Consider the following 19,995-nt stretch of genomic DNA (forward strand, 5'->3'; position numbering starts at 1 on the left):
ATTTAGTACTATGACTGTTGGCACAGTAGTCAAGGACTTTGATCATTAGATACACTATATTACCTAAAGTATTAGGATACTTGCCTTTACACAAACATGGCATTTAGTGACATCCCATTCTTAAGACATAGGCTTTAATATGGAGTTGGCCCACTCTTTCCAGCTATAACAGATTCAACTCTTCTCTGAAGCTTTCCACAAAGTCTAGGAGTGTGTTAATTAGAATTTTTGACAGTTCTTCTAAAAGAGCATTTCTGAGGTCAGACACTGAATTTGGACGAGAAGTCTCAAATTTAATAGATCCCAAAAGTGTTCTGTAGGGTCAGGACTATGTGAAAGTCAGGGAAGTTCCACCGCACCAAACTCTGTACTCCATGTCTTTATGGACTTTGTTTTGTGATGTGGTTTAACAGGAAGGAGCCATCTCAAAACTTGCTTGACTGTTTTGTTCAGGCACCCCAAATGAATCAGTCACTAAAAGTATTTATTTGTGATTATCACCAAATGCTGTTAAAACAATACCCAGCACCACAATTCTATCTATCTAGTGGTGAAGTGCCAATACTGCTTACTCATTAGAAGATTAGAATAAGTAATTCAGGGGACTTATTTACCATATTTTTTGGACTATAATCAGTGGTGTAACTAAAGAGCTATGGGCTCCAGTGCAAGTTTTACATTGTTGTATAGTGATACAACAATTGATATGGTGCAACAAAACCTGCCAAGGACAACCACTGTGTCAGAGGTGCAACAAGGGGACGGGGAACAGTTTTTAATGATTACTACTATTCAAAGCATCTAGAGAAGTGATTATTACCAGCACATGACCAATAAAGAGCTAATACTGTGATTGAGGGAGGGCCCCTCGGGCCCAAGGGCCCCATTGAAACCTCTGCATCCCTTATTGCTATGCCACTGACTATAAAATGATCTGGACTATAAGACACACCACACCTACGTTTAGTGGGTAAAAATCAGGGAGAAAAAATACTAACCCTGGTGCGTCTGCGGTGCGGGGGCGTCTTATGGAGGAGCAGTTGAAAAAGTTGCGGCCAAAAATGGGCGCAATTGTTGTTTATTGATATATGTGGGCGCCATTGCTATTAATCGATATATGTGGGCACAATTGTTATTTATCGTAATATAGAAAGCCATTACGCTATTTAGCGGGCGGCTGCAATTAAATAAAAATGTATCGTATTATTGTTAGCGGGGTGTTAAGGTTAGGCACCACTAGGGGGGTCTTAGGGTTAGGCACCACCAGGGGGGACTTAGGGATAGGCAACACCAGGGGGATTTGGGGTTGGGTACCACCAAGGGGGTCTTAGGGTTAGGCACCACCTGGAGGTCTTAGGGTTAGGTACCACCAGGGGGGTTTAGGGTTAGGTACCACCAGGGTGGTTTTAGGGTTAGGCACCACCAGGGGGGTCTTAGGATTAAGCACCACCAGGGTGGTTTTAGGGTTAGGCACCACCAAGGGAGTCTTAGGGTTAGGCACCACCAGGGGGTCTTAGGATTAAGCACCACCAGGGGAGGGTTCTGTGTGAGAGTAGGGAGAGGTTAGGTTATAGTTAGGTTCAACATTATCTGTAAATTTACTGATAATATAATACCGCAATTAAATCATTATTTACCGGTTTTTGTTATCATTTTTATCATTTAACATTGCGCTTGAATTGTTATTTACCGATATTGCAAGTAATATCGTTATTTAACATTGCTCCTAAATTAGCTCGCGACTTTTTCCAAATGTATGCATCTTATGGACCTTCCCCCCTCCCCCCAAACTGTCTCTGTCTAAGCTTCACTGCCCAGCTACACTAACCCCCGCTGTACCACTAACTACACTACACCTGCTACCCCCAAAACCTACACTAAGCTACACTGCCCCTACTACCTACACCAAATACAAATGCTTTTTTCATACTTACTGATCCCGGTGGAGAGGCAGGCTGCACAGGAACTGTAGGACTGGACTGCTGTGGGTCTGGCATTATGGAGTCCCAGGTCCCCTGCAGTCCGGCAACGGCGGTGGGAAAAGAAATAGCAGCAGTGACAAGGCCCGGATCCCTCCTGGAGGTGGAGCAGCTGCCGGAGTCATGTGAGCAGTCCCAGGTGTTTGCTCACATGACTCTGATCCACCGATCATAAAGCATGCATAGAGCATCTGAGAAGCAAGAGTGGGGCTCATCAGTCTGCTGGAGTGACATCGGTGGCAAAGACTGGATCTCTTGGAGACAGAGGCGCTGCAGGAGGTTCCGGCTCCAGGAGTCACATGGGCATTTCTAGCTGCTGGCCCATGTGACTCTGAGCCGCCAATCACAGAGCATGTGCAGGGCATCTGGGGAGCAAGAGTGCCGATCATCAGCCTGCCGGAGTGACAGCGGTGGTGAGGATCCCTCCTGCACTGCAAGAGCCGGAATCATGTGGGTAGCTCCAGCTGATTTCCCATTTGACTCTGAACCACCAATCACAAAGTGCACAGGGAATCCGGGGAGCAAGATTGCCGCTGATCAGCCTGTGGGGGACATCTGGCCACACATTCAGACTATAAGATGCACTGAATTTTTCCCCCACTTTTGGGGGAGAAGAAGTATGTCTTATAGTATGAAAAATATGGTATATATTTCTCTTCTACAATCACTTCAACTCTTGGACTGGGCTGTACCAAAGTTCCGATTTATCACCGGATGTTTGTTGAGGAGTTAATTGAGAGTCAGTTTGGAGTCCATGAAGTTGGAGCTTATCAGAAATTATTAGCCGATTACAATTTTATTGGCACATGCTGGAATTCTTTATCAATTCCTCACAATGAATGTAAGTATTTTATATTATCCCAGCATTTTATTCTGCGCTGTGCACATCTCTTGGATTTGTGTCATTTTATCACAGGTAGCATCTTCCTGCAAAAAAGCCTCTCTGTACATTTTGAGATTAATCTGCTCACGTCTTATGGTGATATGGCACAGCAAGAGTCTAGCAATTAAATATAAGTTCTTAAAGTAGTGTCATAGTGCTGTGGAGCATTGACAGGAGAGATATGAGAGCTGTTTACTTTTAAGACACGTAGATAAAATTCAGTTTCCAGGCAACATTGCTTTAAATGTGTTGCTGACGTTTAAAGCTAAAAAATAAAAAGTGCTTATGCTTTCTTTATTTCTTAATGCAAAATGGAACTGCCCAATTTTTAGATTAAAAAGGAAACGTACAGTGAATGTTTAAAAAATATTTTTACAGAAAAATTATAACATGCTGCAAATAAAAAATATGATCTACTTGGAGCTCAAGCCGATGGTTTGATTTGCAAGAAACAGGTCTTGATTTAATGCTCTGTTCTTTAGGTATGTTCATGGAAGACAATCTTTCGAATTACTAAGTTTTGGCTTCTATAATGTTAAAGAGCTGTTTACTATGGCAGTAAAGCAAATATGTATTTTGGCTTACAATAACTAGCAGACCAACTTTGATAAAAGTGAAATATTATTGAGCTTTTTGTCCCTAGGCTTTTACAAAGGACTAGGGGACATGATCTGCACTTGGAGGAAACACATTTTAGCCATTTATTTAGGAACGAGGTCTTTACAGTAAAATTGATTAAGATGTGGAATGGCCACAGGAAGTAGTTATGGAAATCTCTATATCTACATTTAAAGAGGGCTTAGATGTTTTTCTTGCGTTGAAAGAAATCCATGGATATAATTACTAGGTAATGCCTAGTGTTGTTGATCCAGGCATTTTATCTGATTGCCATCTGGAATCAGGAAGGAATTTTTTCCCTTTTGGGGCTAAATGGACCATGCCTTGTGTAAACGTAATTGACTTAAACACTATTATAAAATAAACTTAAGAATTAATAATAACACTTAGTATATAATTGGATCCAATAGCAGTGACATGTCAGGATCCTATTCACATGAATGATACACAGAGACCGGTATCGTGGATAGGAACGGAAATCTTTATTATGCCCCTTGATTTTAAAGAGCAAAACCCACAAAATTATAATAAAGGAAAAGAACATTTGCACATGCGTAGAAAGTATACTGGAGTCTTATACGTCCAGGGCCGGGACAACACAGAGGCCGGAGAGGCGGGAGCCTCTGAGCGGCAGGTCATCAGGTCAGAAAGGGGCGCTTTCAAAGACATTCCAATCCTCAGACAGTTGAGGGAAAAAAAAGTTTTTTTTTCCACTGTCCTGCGAGACACAGCTAAGGGAATGGAGATAAAAAGCTCTTTGCACAGTTGTTCTGAAAGAGTGCACCTAATAAGGAGTCATACATAGTTTAGACAGTAAGATTGGTAGACAGTTCCTTGTTTGTTTTTTTATCTCTTCTTTGCTGACTTCTGTCAGTGATGTCATCCAGCTGCTCCCCCAGGAAGCAGCTCAGTCATGCATGGCTGGCTGATGGATAATGGAATTCTAACCTGGAAAGAGAAAGGTATTTGTGCTGTGTGTGTGTATGTGAGAGAGAAGCCCTGCGCCCTTCCTCCATCCACAAGTGGGGCTTGCACTCTTTTGCAGGTAGGTACTTGTCTGTTTTTAAGTAGCGCTGCTCATTTCCTTGCTATGTACTAATTTAATTCGTTTTTGGTCATCTGCTCCCACTTAACAGCCATGCTTTTGGTGTACATGCAGAGCTTCTGTTTGGGTTCAAGGTGCGTTCGTAGTTCCTGGGGGGGCTCAGTGCACCTCTGATAGGAGGCCATTTGGAGGCGGCCTGGTGTTGCGCTGATCCACCTTTTGCGCAATTTTCGATTTTTCAATTTTACTTGGTAGCACACCAAGGCTATGCATATACATAGGTTAGGATTTAGTTAGTGCTAGGCCCCTCCCATGGAGGATTGACTTCTTCGCAGTGGGAGGGACGAGTACTTAATAGGTTGCATGCAAGCTGTTACAGGAAACCATGAAAGGTCATGTGTATGCTCGGTGTGTATTCGACCCCACAAGTGGGGCTTGCACTCTTTTGCAGGTAGGCACTAGTCTGTTTTTAAGTAGCGCTGCTCATTTCCTTGCTATGTACTAATTTAATTCGTTTTTGGTCAGCTGCTCCCACTTAACAGCCATGCTTTTGGTGTATATGAAGAGCTTCTGTTTGGGTTCAAGATGCGCAATTGTAAAGGCTTCTGTGCTTCTCCCTACCGCCCTTCACTCCTACTGGTACTGAAAAGGACCTGAACTTACAGAAATGACACTGCAGTGTCCTAATGCTGCCATACTAGAGTAAAGGCAGCCATACATCTAGCGATGATGAGCAGATTTCACTAAGAGACAAATCTCTCTCTTATCCAATCTGATTAAAGAGAGATCTGTCAGGTGCCCACACACCTCAGACCGATTCACCATCGATTTTAACATGACATCTCTTGGGAATCAGACGAGTCCCCTGCTTCTGCTGCATCCGCCGCCACCCCCTAGTGTATAAATGTGCCCCCCAGTGTGTATTTATACATAACCTGTCCTGTGTTGCCCACCGTGCTGTGCCCATACGTCTTCTGCTCCTCCATTTGCACTTCACACACCGCTGGCATTTAGCACACGTGACATCACACATGCGTCACACGCTATATGCTGGTGGCATGTGAGCCACAAATGGAACAGGAAGAAGCTGAAGACGGATGGGCACCGTGTGGTATAAACAACACAGGACAGGTAATGTATAAATGCACACATGGGGTCACATTTATACATTTGGGGGAACAGCACCAGGGGTTTTGTCGCATCCATCACTCGCACCACTGTACAAAGTACATAGTCGTGTCACTGACTGTCCTCTGATGAGCTCACTTTCTTATCTCTGCCATAGCCATAATCTAATCTACCATATTATTATTATGTATGTATATAGCACTGACATCTTCTGCAGCACATTACAGAGTACATAGCCATGTCACTGACTGTCCTCAGAGGAGCTCACTATCTAATCCTACCATACTTATAGTCTAATGTCCTACCATATTAATATTATGTATTTATATAGCACTGACATCTTCTGCAGCACTTTACAGGGTACATAGTCATGTCACCGACTGTCCTCAGAGGCGCTCACAATCTAATCCTACCATACTCCTAGTCTAATACCCTACAATATTACTATTATGTATTTATATAGCACTGACATCTTCTGCAGCACTGTAGAGAGTACATAGTCATGTCACTGACTGTCCTCAGAGGAGCTCACTATCTAATCCCTGACAAAGTCATAGTGTAATGTCCTAACATATTATTATTATTATTATGTATTTATATAGCACTGACATCTTCTGCAGCACTGTACAGAGTACATAGTCTTCAGAGGAGCTCACAATCTAATCCCTGCCATAGTCATATACTAATATTTTCACTATAGGATTGTTTGGGGGAAACCAGTTGACTTGTATGTTTTTGTACCAGTATGTTTTGAAGATGTAGGAGAATATCAAGTATCTGAATGAAATCTGGGGGCACTTATACCTGGCTTCCTATATTGGGGGAACCTATACCTGGAGTGATACTGGGGGGCCCCTATGCCTGTACCTGGCTACCTAACCAGGGCCGGCGCTACCATTAAGGCAAAGGAGGCATCTGCCCCAATGCCCCAGAGCTTGTAGGGGCCCCCAGTGGCTACAAGAGGAAAAAAAATTTCAAATCGGCCTTATAGTTTTTGAGAAAATCGATTTTAAAGTTTCAAAGGGAAAAAAAATATACATTTAAAAACCTGCCGACTTTAATGGTTAATAGCAAATCCACCTTAAATGCTAGAGACCCTAAATTTGCAGGATATGTTAAGGAGATCATTAGGAATAAGAGGAAAAAAAATTATTCAAAAAGACCTTATAGTTTTTGAGAAAATCTATTTTAAAGTTTAGAAGGAAAAAAGTATACTTTTAAATGTGGTAAATGTCACTTTTAGTAGCAAACCTAACGGTAGTGTAATTTTACATGCATCAAACGAAAGCGCAATAAATTTCCTGACGGGGTTTCCAGGGGGTCAATACGCAGCCGCAGCGCTTTGGCCAGGGATCGCTATACAGCCATAATACGGCTGTATGAAGATCCCTGGCATTTTTTCCTATTTTCCCAATTTTTTTTTTATGTTTAGAGTGTGGGAATTTAAAAAATAAAATTATGTGGGGTCCCCCCTCCTGAAACTTTTTAACCCCTTGTCCTCCATGCAGGCTGGGATAGCCAGAATGTGGAGCTCCGACCGATTGGAACTTCACTCCCTGACTATACCAGCTGCAAAAAAGGTCCCCTAATGCCGATTATTGTTCCGGGGTATATGTTGGGGGGGCCCCCCAGGTTTATTTTGCCCTGGGGCCCCATTGTTGGTTAAACCGGCCCATGTACCTAACCATGGGGCACCTATACCTGGCTACCTAAAACTCATAGCAAAAAAAGACTTCACGGGATCTCCAGTATTGTGATGATTACTGTATGCATGCCAAATGCAGTCCTGTGGAGCAGCTCACTATATACACCAGCCTGTAAAGAGGAACAATAACTTAGATGTGGCCGATGAAAGGGGGCGCACTTGGGCAGCTCAGCCTCTGTTGGTGATAGACCTTGTCCTGGCCCTGTATACGTCATTTACAAAATCACCTAAATGTTCATCTTCTTACAGAATTACATGTAGACAGGAAACCTTAGCAGGTGCACTGTTCCTTGGCATCATGCCCAGAATATGTGGCAGGATGCTAGAATGGGTTTTAACCACTTGAGGACCACAGTCTTTTCGCCCCTTAAGGACCAGAGCCTTTTTTTCCATTCAGACCACTGCAGCTTTCACGGTTTATTGCTCGGTCATACAACCTACCACCTAAATGAATTTTACCTCCTTTTCTTGTCACTAATACAGCTTTCTTTTTGTGCTATTTGATTGCTGCTGCGAGTTTTAGTTTTTATTATATTCATCAAAAAAGACATGAATTTTGTCAAAAAAATGACTTTTTTAACTTTCTGTGCTGACATTTTTCAAATAAAGTAAAATTTCCTATACATTTGAGCGCGAAAGTTATTATGCTACATGTCTTTGATAAAAAAAAAACATTCAGTGTATATTTATTGGATTGGGTAAAAGTTATAGTGTTTACAAACTATGGTGCCAAAAGTGAATTTTCCTATTTTCAAGCATCTCTGACTTTTCTGAGCACCTGTCATGTTTCATGAGGTGCTAAAATTCCAGGATAGTATAAATACCCCCCAAATTACCCCATTTTGGAAAGAAGACATCCCAAAGTATTCAGTGAGAGGCATGGTGAGTTCATAGAAGATTTTATTTTTTGTCACGGAAAATGACACTTTGTGACTAAAAAAAAAAAAAAAGTTTCCATTTCTTCTAACTTGCGACAAAAAAAATGAAATCTGCCACTGACTTACTATGCGCCTCTCTGAATACCTTGAAGTGTCTACTTTCCAAAATGGCGTCATTTGTGGGGTGTGTTCACTGTCCTGGCATTTTGGGGGATGCCTAATTGTAAGTACCCCTGTAAAGCCTAAAGATGCTCATTGGACTTTGGGCCCCTTAGCGCAGTTAGGCTGCAAAAAAGTGCCACACATGTGGTATTGCCGTACTCGAGAGAAGTAGTATAATGTGTTTTGGGGTGTATTTTTACACATACCCTTGCTGGGTGGGAGAAATATCTCTGTAAATGACAATTTTTTGATTTTTTTTACACACAATTATCTATTTACATAGATATTTCTCCCACTCAGCATGGGTATGTGTAAAAATACACCCCAAAACACATTATACTACTTCTCCTGAGTACGGCGATACCACATGTGTGGCACTTTTTTGCACCCTAACTGCGCTAAGGGGCCCAAAGTCCAATGAGTACCTTTAGGATTTCAAGGGTCATTTTGCGGCATTTGGTTTCCAGACTACTCCTCACAGTTTAGGTCCCCTAAAATGCCATGGCAGTATAGGAACCCCACAAGTGACCCCATTTTAGAAAGAAGGCACCCCAAGGTACTCATTGGACTTTGGGCCCCTTAGCGCAGTTAGGGTGCAAAAAAGTGTCACACATGTGGTATCGCCGTACTCAGGAGAAGTAGTATAATGTGTTTTGTGGTGTATTTTTACATATAACCATGCTGGGTGGGAGAAATATCTCTGTAAATGACACATTTTTGATTTTTTTTAAACACAATTGTCCATTTACAGAGAGATTTCTCCCACCCAGCATGGGTATGTGTAAAAATACACCACAAAACACATTATACTACTTCTCCTGAGTACGGCGATACCACATGTGTGACACTTTTTTGCAGCCTAGGTGCGCTAAGGGGCCCAACGTCCTATTCACTGCCAGGGCAGTATAGGAACTCCACAAGTGACCCCATTTTAGAAAGAAGACACCCCAAGGTAATCCGTTAGGTGTATGGTGAGTTCATAGAAGATTTTATTTTTTGTCACAAGTTAGTGAAAAATGACACTTTGTGAAAAAAACAATAAAAATCAATTTCCGCTAACTGTTGACAAAAAATAAAATCTTCTATGAACTCGTCATACACCTAACAGAATACCTTGGGGTGTCTTTTTTCTAAAATGGGGTCACTTGGGGGGTTCCTATACTGCCCTGGCATTTTACCGGCCCAAAACCGTGAGTAGTCGGGAAACCAAATTTCTCAAAATGACTGTTCAGGGGTATAAGCATCTGCAAATTTTGATGACAGGTGGTCTATGAGAGGGCAAATTTTGTGGAACCGGTCATAAGCAGTGTGGCCTCTTAGATGACAGGTTGTATTGGGCCTGAACTGATGGATAGGGGTGGTTAGAGGGGAAAATAGATACAATCAATGCACTGGGGAGGTGATCGGAAGGGGGTCTGAGGGTTTGGCCGAGTGATCAAGAGCCCACACGGGGCAAATTAGGGCCTGATCTGATGGGTAGGTGTGCTTGGGGGTGACAGGTGGTGACAGGAGGTGATTGATGGGTGTCTCAAGGTGTGATTAGAGGGGGGAAATAGATGCAAGCAATGCCCTGGCGAGGTGATCAGGGCTGGGGTCTAAGGGCGTTCTGAGGGTGTGGGCGGGTGATTGGGTGCCCTAGGGGCAGATTAGGGTCTAATCTGATGGGTATCAGTGACAGGGGGTGATTGATGGGTAATTGATGGGTGTTTAGGGTAGAGAACAGATGTAAACACTGCACTTGGGAGGTGATCTGACATCGGATCTGCGGGCGATCTATTGGTGTGGGTGGGTGATCAGATTGCCCGCAAGGGGCAGGTTAGGGGCTGATTGATAGGTGGCAGTGACAGGTGGTGATTGATGGGTGGCAGTGACAGGGGGTGATTGATGGGTGATTGATAGGTGATTGACAGGTGATCAGTGGGTTATTACAGGGAAGAAGAGATGTAAATATTGCACTGGCGAATTGATAAGGGGGGGGTCTGAGGGCAATCTGAGCGTGTAGGCGGGTGATTGGGTGCCCGCAAGGGGCAGATTAGGGTCTGATCTGATGGGTAACAGTGACAGGTGGTGATAGGGGGTGATTGATGGGTGATTGATGGGTAATTAGTGGGTGTTTAGAGGAGAGAACAGATGTAAATACTGCACTTGGGAGGTGATCTGATGTCAGATCTGCGGGCGATCTATTGGTGTGGGTGGGTGATCAGATTGCCCGCAAGGGGCAGGTTAGGGGCTGATAGATGGGTGGCAGTGACAGGGGGTGATTGATGGGTGGCAGTGACAGGGGGTGATTGATGGGTGATTGACAGGTGATCAGTGGGTTATTACAGGGAAGAAGAGATGTAAATATTGCACTGGCAAATTGATAAGGGGGGGTCTGAGGGCAATCTGAGCGTGTAGGCGGGTGATTGGGTGCCCGCAAGGGGCAGATTAGGGTCTGATCTGATGGGTAACAGTGACAGGTGGTGATAGGGGGTGATTGATGGGTGATTGATGGGTAATTAGTGGGTGTTTAGAGGAGAGAACAGATGTAAACACTGCACTTGGGAGCAGGGCTGTGGAGTCGGAGTCGTGGATTCGGAGTCGTGGAGTCGGGCAATTTTGGGTGCCTGGAGTCGGAGTCGGGAAAAAATGCTCCGACTCCTAATGAATTTGTAACTGTAATTAAAATAGAAAATATGATAAAATGTTCTATTTCTCACATAATAGTCATTAAAAATAATGTATATATACAGTAATAGCTGTGTTCAGTCCACAAAAATGAAATAAACCAATCAAAATGAGTTACTTGTGCTGCTTCAATAAAGCAGTCCCCGTATTTTTAAGGTCAGATATACATATCTGATTGTGACTGTATATATGATGTGAACACAGGAATCTCTTATATATACTAAATAACATCTATGCTGTAAGAATAAAGCCTGATGTGTAGCTGTGTCACTAATAGAGATGGTCAACGAGATGGAAATAATTCTGCATTGATGCTGATTTATGCAAATGTATGCACTCCCTTTGCTGATGAAATCAAATAATTTGATATGTTGTTAAAATTTGGTTTGGTGACTACAAATTTAAGGGTAACTGAGACGGATGAAAAGTAAAGTTTTATACATACCTGGGGCTTCCTCCAGCCCCCTTCAGGCTAATCAGTCCCTCGCTGTCCTCCACCACCCGGATCTTCTGCTATGAGTCCTGGTAATTCAGCCAGTCAGCGCTGTCCGGCCTCATGCCGCTCCCACAGCCAGGAACATTCTGCACCTGAGCAATAGTGCTGCACAGGTGTAGTATGCTCCTGGCGGCGGAGTGTGTGCATGCGCACTACGCCCGACTGGCTCAAGTACCTGGACTCATAGCAGAAGATCCAGGTGCTGGAGGAGGACAACAAGGGACTGATTATCCTGAAGGCGGCTGGAGGAAGCCCCAAGTATGTATAAAACTTTAATTTCATCTGTCTCAGGTTTACTTTGTTACACATTAGTACTATACTCTACATATGCACTCCCCACAGAGCTGGGAATCCACTGAGAATGCTGTGCACATTGAACACAGAGGTGTTGTCTGTTTACAATCTCCTCATTTCCCTGCAGAGTACCTGCACATCATTCTTACATGTACCCACACTTACATTGCCTAGGGCCTGGTAGATGTTCTTTGTTCCGGTTTGTACCTTTTACAAGTACTCTTACCAAGGACTAGTTTTAGTCTAAAGGGAATAAATATAGTAGTCTACATATCCTTCTCACTTCAGTTGTCTTGTAAAATTCCTAAGCGTTGGCAGTTAAGAGATGAATTTCATGTTACATACTTTTAATCAACAAAATTGTAATATGCAAATTAGAGGAGTCGGAGTCTAGGAGTCGGAGTCGGTGGATTTTTGTACCGACTCCACAGCCCTGCTTGGGAGGTGATCTGATGTCGGATCTGCGGGCGATCTATTGGTGTGGGTGGGTGATCAGATTGCCCGCAAGGGGCAGGTTAGGGGCTGATTGATGGGTGGCAGTGACAGGGGGTGATTGATGGGTGGCAGTGACAGGGGGTGATTGATGGGTGATTGACAGGTGATCAGTGGGTTATTACAGGGAAGAAGAGATGTAAATATTGCACTGGCGAATTGATAAGGGGGGGGGGGTCTGAGGGCAATCTGAGCGTGTAGGCGGGTGATTGGGTGCCCGCAAGGGGCAGATTAGGGTCTGATCTGATGGGTAACAGTGACAGGTGGTGATAGGGGGTGATTGATGGGTGATTGATGGGTAATTAGTGGGTGTTTAGAGGAGAGAACAGATGTAAACACTGCACTTGGGAGGTGATCTGATGTCGGATCTGCGGGCGATCTATTGGTGTGGGTGGGTGATCAGATTGCCCGCAAGGGGCAGGTTAGGGGTTGATTGATGGGTGGCAGTGACAGGGGGTGATTGATGGGTGGCAGTGACAGGGGGTGATTGATGGGTGATTGACAGGTGATCAGTGGGTTATTACAGGGAAGAAGAGATGTAAATATTGCACTGGCGAATTGATAAGGGGGGGGTCTGAGGGCAATCTGAGCGTGTAGGCGGGTGATTGGGTGCCCACAAGGGGCAGATTAGGGTCTGATCTGATGGGTAACAGTGACAGGTGGTGATAGGGGGTGATTGATGGGTGATTGATGGGTAATTAGTGGGTGTTTAGAGGAGAGAACAGATGTAAACACTGCACTTGGGAGGTGATCTGATGTCGGATCTACGGGCGATCTATTAGTGTGGGTGGGTGATCAGATTGCCCGCAAGGGGCAGGTTAGGGGCTGATAGATGGGTGGCAGTGGCAGGGGGTGATTGATGGGTGGCAGTGACAGGGGGTGATTGATGGGTGATTGACAGGTGATTGACAGGTGATCAGTGGGTTATTACAGGGAAGAAGAGATGTAAATATTGCATTGGCGAATTGATAAAGGGGGGTCTGAGGGCAATCTGAGCGTGTAGGCGGGTGATTGGGTGCCCGCAAGGGGCAGATTAGGGTCTGATCTGATGGGTAACAGTGACAGGTGGTGATAGGGGGTGATTGATGGGTGATTGATGGGTAATTAGTGGGTGTTTAGAGGAGAGAACAGATGTAAACACTGCACTTGGGAGGTGATCTGATGTCGGATCTGCGGGCGATCTATTGGGGTGGGTGGGTGATCAGATTGCCCGCTATCCGTGCGGCGATCCGGGTGCTAGTAACCCGCCGGCGCTTCCGAACGGCCGGCGGGTTATAGCGCGGGGGGCGGAGCCAGTCGCCGGCGGCTGATCGCGTCACGAATGACGCGATTGCTGCATAACCACGCCCGCCGCCGATGGGCGTATTGCGGTCGTTTGGGCCCAGCCCTTGCCGCCGCCCATCGGCTTAAGGCAGTCGGCAAGTGGTTAACATAGGACACAGTAACAAATATGTTCTTGTGGTTGGCTTCAAACAGAGGTTCTGCAGAAATGGCATCTTAATATCACATCTTAACTGAGCAGTAATTTTCCTATCAAATATATAGCTGTATATGTTTGTAAGAATATAATGTTAACTTAACTTAATATGGACGCCTGCATACAACATGGCGTCTTTGGCCTTGCTAACCACTTCTGCTAAGCCTCAGTGTATATGCCTTGCAGTCCCTGAGCCAAGCATAATACCCTAATAGTACATTCCCTTGGCTGTATGCCCAGAATACGGTGATCGTATTAGGGGCTTTTTGACGCAGGCGTGCCTTGCAAGTAAAATGTGCAAGAGGAAGACGCTACCGGAATCGCCTAGCTTGTGGTATGAGCTTCAAGGACTGAATTTCTACATTAAAAGAAGTCAGTGGGCACAGCATGTTCTGTGTTTCTGTGTAACTTGCAATTTATAAACTAAATACTAAATATTATCTGAGAGGCTTATTCTAAAACTCCATTGTGTCTCTTATGCAGACAATATGGCATCTGAGAGACAAGATGGCTCCTGGCTAAGCATTTATGCTAAGCTGTGTTATGTCTTTGCCTTGCTGTTACTTTACTACGCTATGTATTATAATTGTATGAGTATATCAGTATTATTGTCCTACATCTTTATGCGAATATGTATAAGAGCAAGCAAAGTATATTGATTAATTAGTAATTAATCAATGAATAATGATGCTCCCCACACCTTGTAAGGTTTTTTTTGCATTTCTCTGGATCAACAGGGAAATGTGAGGGAGCAGGTTGGTGTTGTACTTTATTTTCTGGTTGAACTCAATGGACATACAGTATGTCTTTTTTCACTCCAAATAACTATGGAACATTTGTAACTATGTAACATATTTTACTATGTTTTATATGCTTTGAAACACATACTCAAATTAAATATATTAACCATTTTGAGACCAGCCTATTTGAAATCTGTGGCCTGTTGATGTCCACTCAGCCTGCCAGGGCGTACTTTTCAACTTCCTCATACTGCGTGCCCGTCGTTCCTGTCATTCAGGCTGCTCTCTCAACATTGCAGCTCACTCACTCTGCTGTCATGTTGACAGCAGAGCTCCATATCTCGGTCAAGAGCCAATTTTATTGGCTCCTGACCTCGTGATTACTGTGAGCCAATCACAGTAATCACTGTTTACAAAGGAAAAGCACGGCTCTGGTCCTTAATGGGCCAGAGATGTCCAATCCCAAAGTGGTTAAAATATGTACAATCCCTCTTATCCACATATGGCGGCAATGGCCTAAAGTAAAAAGAGTCTAGATCAGAGTGTACCAAATGCTGTACAGTCACTGGGTACACCTGCTCCAAAAATCCAACTTAGGCTTTATTGGGATTAAGGCCCAATTATTCTCTGCATCATGGTATAAAAAGTACTGTAAGCTTAGACCATTTTAGAACTAGGCTCAGAAACTGCTTATTTTTTCCAGAAAATTAGAGCTATATTGGAAAACACTTTACCACAATGTAGCTGTACTATAGCATTTATCTAAATCCTGATGTAGCCACATTCTTAGAACACCTGATACCATTGTACATACCCATAGTAGTATACCGTGGACACTTTTTCATGAAATGTTTACAAATAATAATCTACATGTATTCGTACTTGCACACTTAGATTAAAAACAAAGGTTTACCAGTGCTTTAGTGTGAAATCCATACAAGCCTCTGAAGCACCCAAGCAGAGGAATATATTTGTACTCAGTGATACAACATTGGTTTTCTGTTTCATCCATAAGCTTGAGCTTGAATTAGCCCTGTGACGTAACACATTTTATGCAACATAGTTTACTTTGTTAAAGTGAACCTCCAGACTAAAAATTGACTCAGCAGCACTGGAAAGGCCTGGTGTTTCTTTAACTGTTTCACAGCATCAGAACTTTTTTTCTCTTATACAAGCCTCATTTTTAGCTGCACAGAAAAAAACTGCCCGGGCATTTTCCCCCTAATGCTGTGCAAAGCATGATGGGATTTCTGATGTTGTTGCTCTCGTTCTGCTGTTTTGGTGCAATTTTTTTTTTTACATTTTGAATTTGACATTTGAAGCCTAGCGTGTGCAGCTGGGAGGGGTAATCAGGACACAGGATAGTTGGAACTATGTCTCCTGCTCCCCGTCACCTCCTTTCAACCAAAAAGATGGCTGCCCCCATGACAAAGATAGCAGCCCCCCATGAATCACAAACATTTGCCTGTTCTTTTAAAACGGGGTGGGCAAGAGATTATATTACCTATCTATTCTAATTAACATAACTAATGTAACTTAATGACAGTATGTTTGTTTAGGCTGAAGTTCCCCTTTAAGAGTATAGCAGCTTGGATTAACATCAATGTCACCAAACGGTGGGAAGAAAACACACAGATGCCTTGTCTAAGCTACTGTTGATAGCAATCTTTGCCAACACAGAATACTCATTAGCATTAGCGGACGATATATGGGCAGATCGATCAAGAGAAAGATCTCTCTCTCTGATCAAATCTGATCGGAGAGTGATCTGTTGCCTGCCCATACACCACAGACCGATCAATAACATACTTAGATGTCACCGTTTATTAATTCTTGTGCAGTGTTTTGTAGGACAACATGTTAGGAATAGGATTTATGAATAAAAGATAAAAATAAACTTCCTAATTTTAATTTTAGGAACCAAAGAAAATACAATGGTTAAGGCAACACTGGACAAATTGTGTGCTGCAGTTGAACCAAATGCTGAGCACTATGGCAATAACTTTCTGAGGTAAGACCAACTCTGCATGAACTACATATATTATTCTGTAAAAAAAAATAAAGTAAATAAAATATATATATATATATATATATATATATATATATATATATATATTCACACACATTCACTGGCCACTTTATTAGTTATGCTTTGCTAGTACAAGATTGGATCCCCTTTTTCCTTAAGAACTGCCTTAAAAGAGTACTGTGGGGGTAGGGGGAAAAAAGAGTTGAACTTACCTGGCTACCTAATGCTTTTAATGGTCCCCCGCAGACGTCCTGTGCCCGTCCACCCACTCACCGCTGCTCCAGTCCCCACCTCTGGTTCACTTCTGGAATTTCCAAATTTAAAGTCGGAAAACCACTGCGCCATACTGGGCCTGCGCAATACACTTCTGGTGACGTCAGCGGGAGCGAGGACGCAGGCACAGTGGTTTTATGACTTTAAAGTCAGATTTTTTAGAAGTTAACCAAAGGATGCGTGGGCACAGGACGTCTGCAGGGGACCATTTGAAGCCCAGGGTAAGTTCAACTCTTTTTTCCCCCTGCCCATCTTCACTACTCCTTTAATTCTTCAGTGGCATATATTCAACAAGTTGTCAGAAACATTCATCAGATATATTCATGGGCGTCCGCACATATGGCAAAACCGTGTCCCCCCCCCTTTCCTCACCTTAGGGGGCTTTCCCTCCCTCCGGAACGAAGTGTGCAGCGGCTGGGCAGCGGGCAGGACTTACCTCGTCTCGCTCCTGCGCCGGAAGTTCTGGTGCCGCACTCTGGTCTGGACCAGACCAGACTAGCGGCTAATCCATCTGGCGCCTGCGACGAGACGAGGTAAGTTCCGCCCGCTGCCAGCCACTGCGCACTTTGTTCCGGAGGGGAGAGCGAGGGAGGGAGAGCCCCCTAAGGTGAGGGAAGGGGGGAGGGAGACGTCCGCCTTTCCCCGCTGTCCGCACATAGCTTTCCCTCTTCTCTGCGCTGCTCCCCTCCTGCTGGGGCACACCTGGCTACTTATTCTGGGGACATATACCCCTGCCTACATATACTGGGACATATACACCTGGCTAGTTATTCTGGGGACATATACCCCTGCCTACATATACTGGGACATATACACCTGGCTACTTATTCTGGTGACATATACCCCTGTCTACATATACTGGGCACATATACCCCTGCCTACATATACTGGGCAAATATACCCCTGGCTATATATACTGGGCACATATACCCCTGCCTACATATACTGGGCACATATACCCCTGCCTACATATACTGGGCACATATACCCCTGCCTACATATACTGGGCACATATACCCCTGACTACATATACTGGGCACATATACTCCTGCCTACATATACTGGGCACATATACCCCTGACTACATATACTGGGCACATATACCCCTGGCTATATATACTGGGCACATATACCCCTGCCTACATATACTGGGCACATATACCCCTGCCTACATATACTGGGACATATACACCTGCCTACATATACTGGGGACATATACACCTACCTACATATACTGGGACATATACACCTGCCTACATATACTGGGACATGTACACCTGACTACATATACTGGGCACATATCCCCCTGACTACATATACTGGGCACATATACCCCTGACTATATATGCTGGGCACATATACCCCTGACTATATATACTGGGCACATATACCCCTGACTATATATACTGGGCACATATACCCCTGACTATATATACTGGGCACATATACCCCTGCCTACATATACTGGGCACATATACCCTTGACTACATATACTGGGCACATATACCCTTGACTACATATACTGGGCACATATACCCTTGACTACATATACTGGGCACATATTCCCCTGGCTACATATACTGGGCACATATACCCCTGACTACATATACTGGGGTCATCTATACCTCTGGCTACATATACTGGGGACATATACCCCTGGTTACATATACTGGGGACATATACCGCTGACTACATATACTGGGCACATATACCCCTGACTACATATACTGGGCACATATACCCCTGACTACATATACTGGGCAGATATACCCCTGCCTACATATACTGGGCACATATACCCCTGCCTACATATACTGGGCACATATACCTCTGGCTACATATACTGGGTACATATACCCCTGCCTACGTGTCCTGGGGACATCTCTAACCCTGGCTACCAGTTCTGGGGACATCTATACCGCTGGCCACCTATTCTGGGGACACCTATAGACCTGGGGCTACCTATTTTTTGGGGAACCACTGCTGTCAGATTGAGTGTTATTATGGTATTATGCTACTATTATTAAGGGGGCATTCTGCCTATTTATGTGAAATGCTGTCTATTTATGTGCTGTATGACTGCTGAATTTGTCTTGTTGGGGGCCTCATGGTTACTGACTTTGTCTTGTTGGGGGCCTCATGATTTGTTGGGGGCCTCAAGATTGCTGAATTTGTCTTGTTGGGGGCCTCATGATTGCTGAATTTGTCTTGTTGGGGGCCGCATGATTGCTGAATTTGTCTTGTTGGGGGCCTCATGATTGCTGAGTTGGTCATGTTGGGGGCCTCATGATTGCTGAATTTGTCTTGATGGGGGGCCTCATGATTGCTGAATTTGTCTTGTTGGGGGTCACATGATTGCTAACTGCGAGACTATGGAAAAAGCTGAATCATCATCATATGAGACAATAGCATTAACCAGCCTGGCGTTCTATTAAGATCGCCAGGCTGGCGACCGGACGTTTTTTTTTTTAATAAAAAAAAAACTATTGCATGCAGCCAACTGAAAGTTGGCTGCATGTAAGCCCACTAGAGGGCGCTCCTAATGCGTACTTCTGATCGTCTCCAGCGATCAGAAGTAACAAGAAAGGCCGCGATGAGCGGCCCTTCTTGTTATGCTTTCCTCGTCGACATGGCGATGAGCAGAGAGATGTCATGGACGTCAGCCGACGTCCTGACGTCAGCCGCCTCCGATCCAGCCCTTAGCGCTGGCCGGAACTGTTTGGTCCGGCTGCGCTGGGCTTGGGCGGCTGGGGGGATCCTCTTTCGCCGCTGCACACGGCGGATCGCCGCCCTGTGGCGGCGATCAGGTAGCACACGCGACTGGCAAAGTGCCGGCTGCGTGTGCTCCTTTTTATTTGATTAAAATCGGCCCAGCAGGGCCTGAGCGGCAGCCTCCGGCGGTAATGGACGAGCTGAGCTCGTCCATACCGCCAGGCTGGTTAAACCTACTTTTTCCGCTTTTTAAAACAGAAAATGATACTGGGAGGTTCTAAAAATATGAATACATTTTTCAGGAGTAGGATGGATGAAATTGTTTATCTTCACAGTTTATTTTCAACTTGGATTTTCCATAATGTTCATGTATGAGTTAAAACGTTTATATTTAGTTTAAATTGCTGTTGGCACTTT

The 19,995-nt window shown here is 44.2% G+C and overlaps 1 protein-coding gene across 3 annotated transcripts in view; it reads left to right on the forward strand.

The window, feature by feature from the left end:
• Nucleotides 1-19,995, forward strand: part of ADGB (androglobin) — a 480,816-nt gene that overhangs the window by 360,942 nt on the left and 99,879 nt on the right. For all 3 annotated transcript variants that reach the window (XM_068231985.1, XM_068231986.1, XM_068231987.1), the window contains exon 23: nucleotides 16,482-16,575. In XM_068231985.1, the coding sequence (XP_068088086.1) occupies nucleotides 16,482-16,575 (94 nt within the window). The remainder of the gene's footprint in view (nucleotides 1-16,481; nucleotides 16,576-19,995) is intronic.

Source organism: Hyperolius riggenbachi, chromosome 4, assembly GCF_040937935.1.
Source record: "Hyperolius riggenbachi isolate aHypRig1 chromosome 4, aHypRig1.pri, whole genome shotgun sequence".
In the NCBI taxonomy this organism is placed as follows: Eukaryota; Metazoa; Chordata; class Amphibia; order Anura; family Hyperoliidae; genus Hyperolius; species Hyperolius riggenbachi.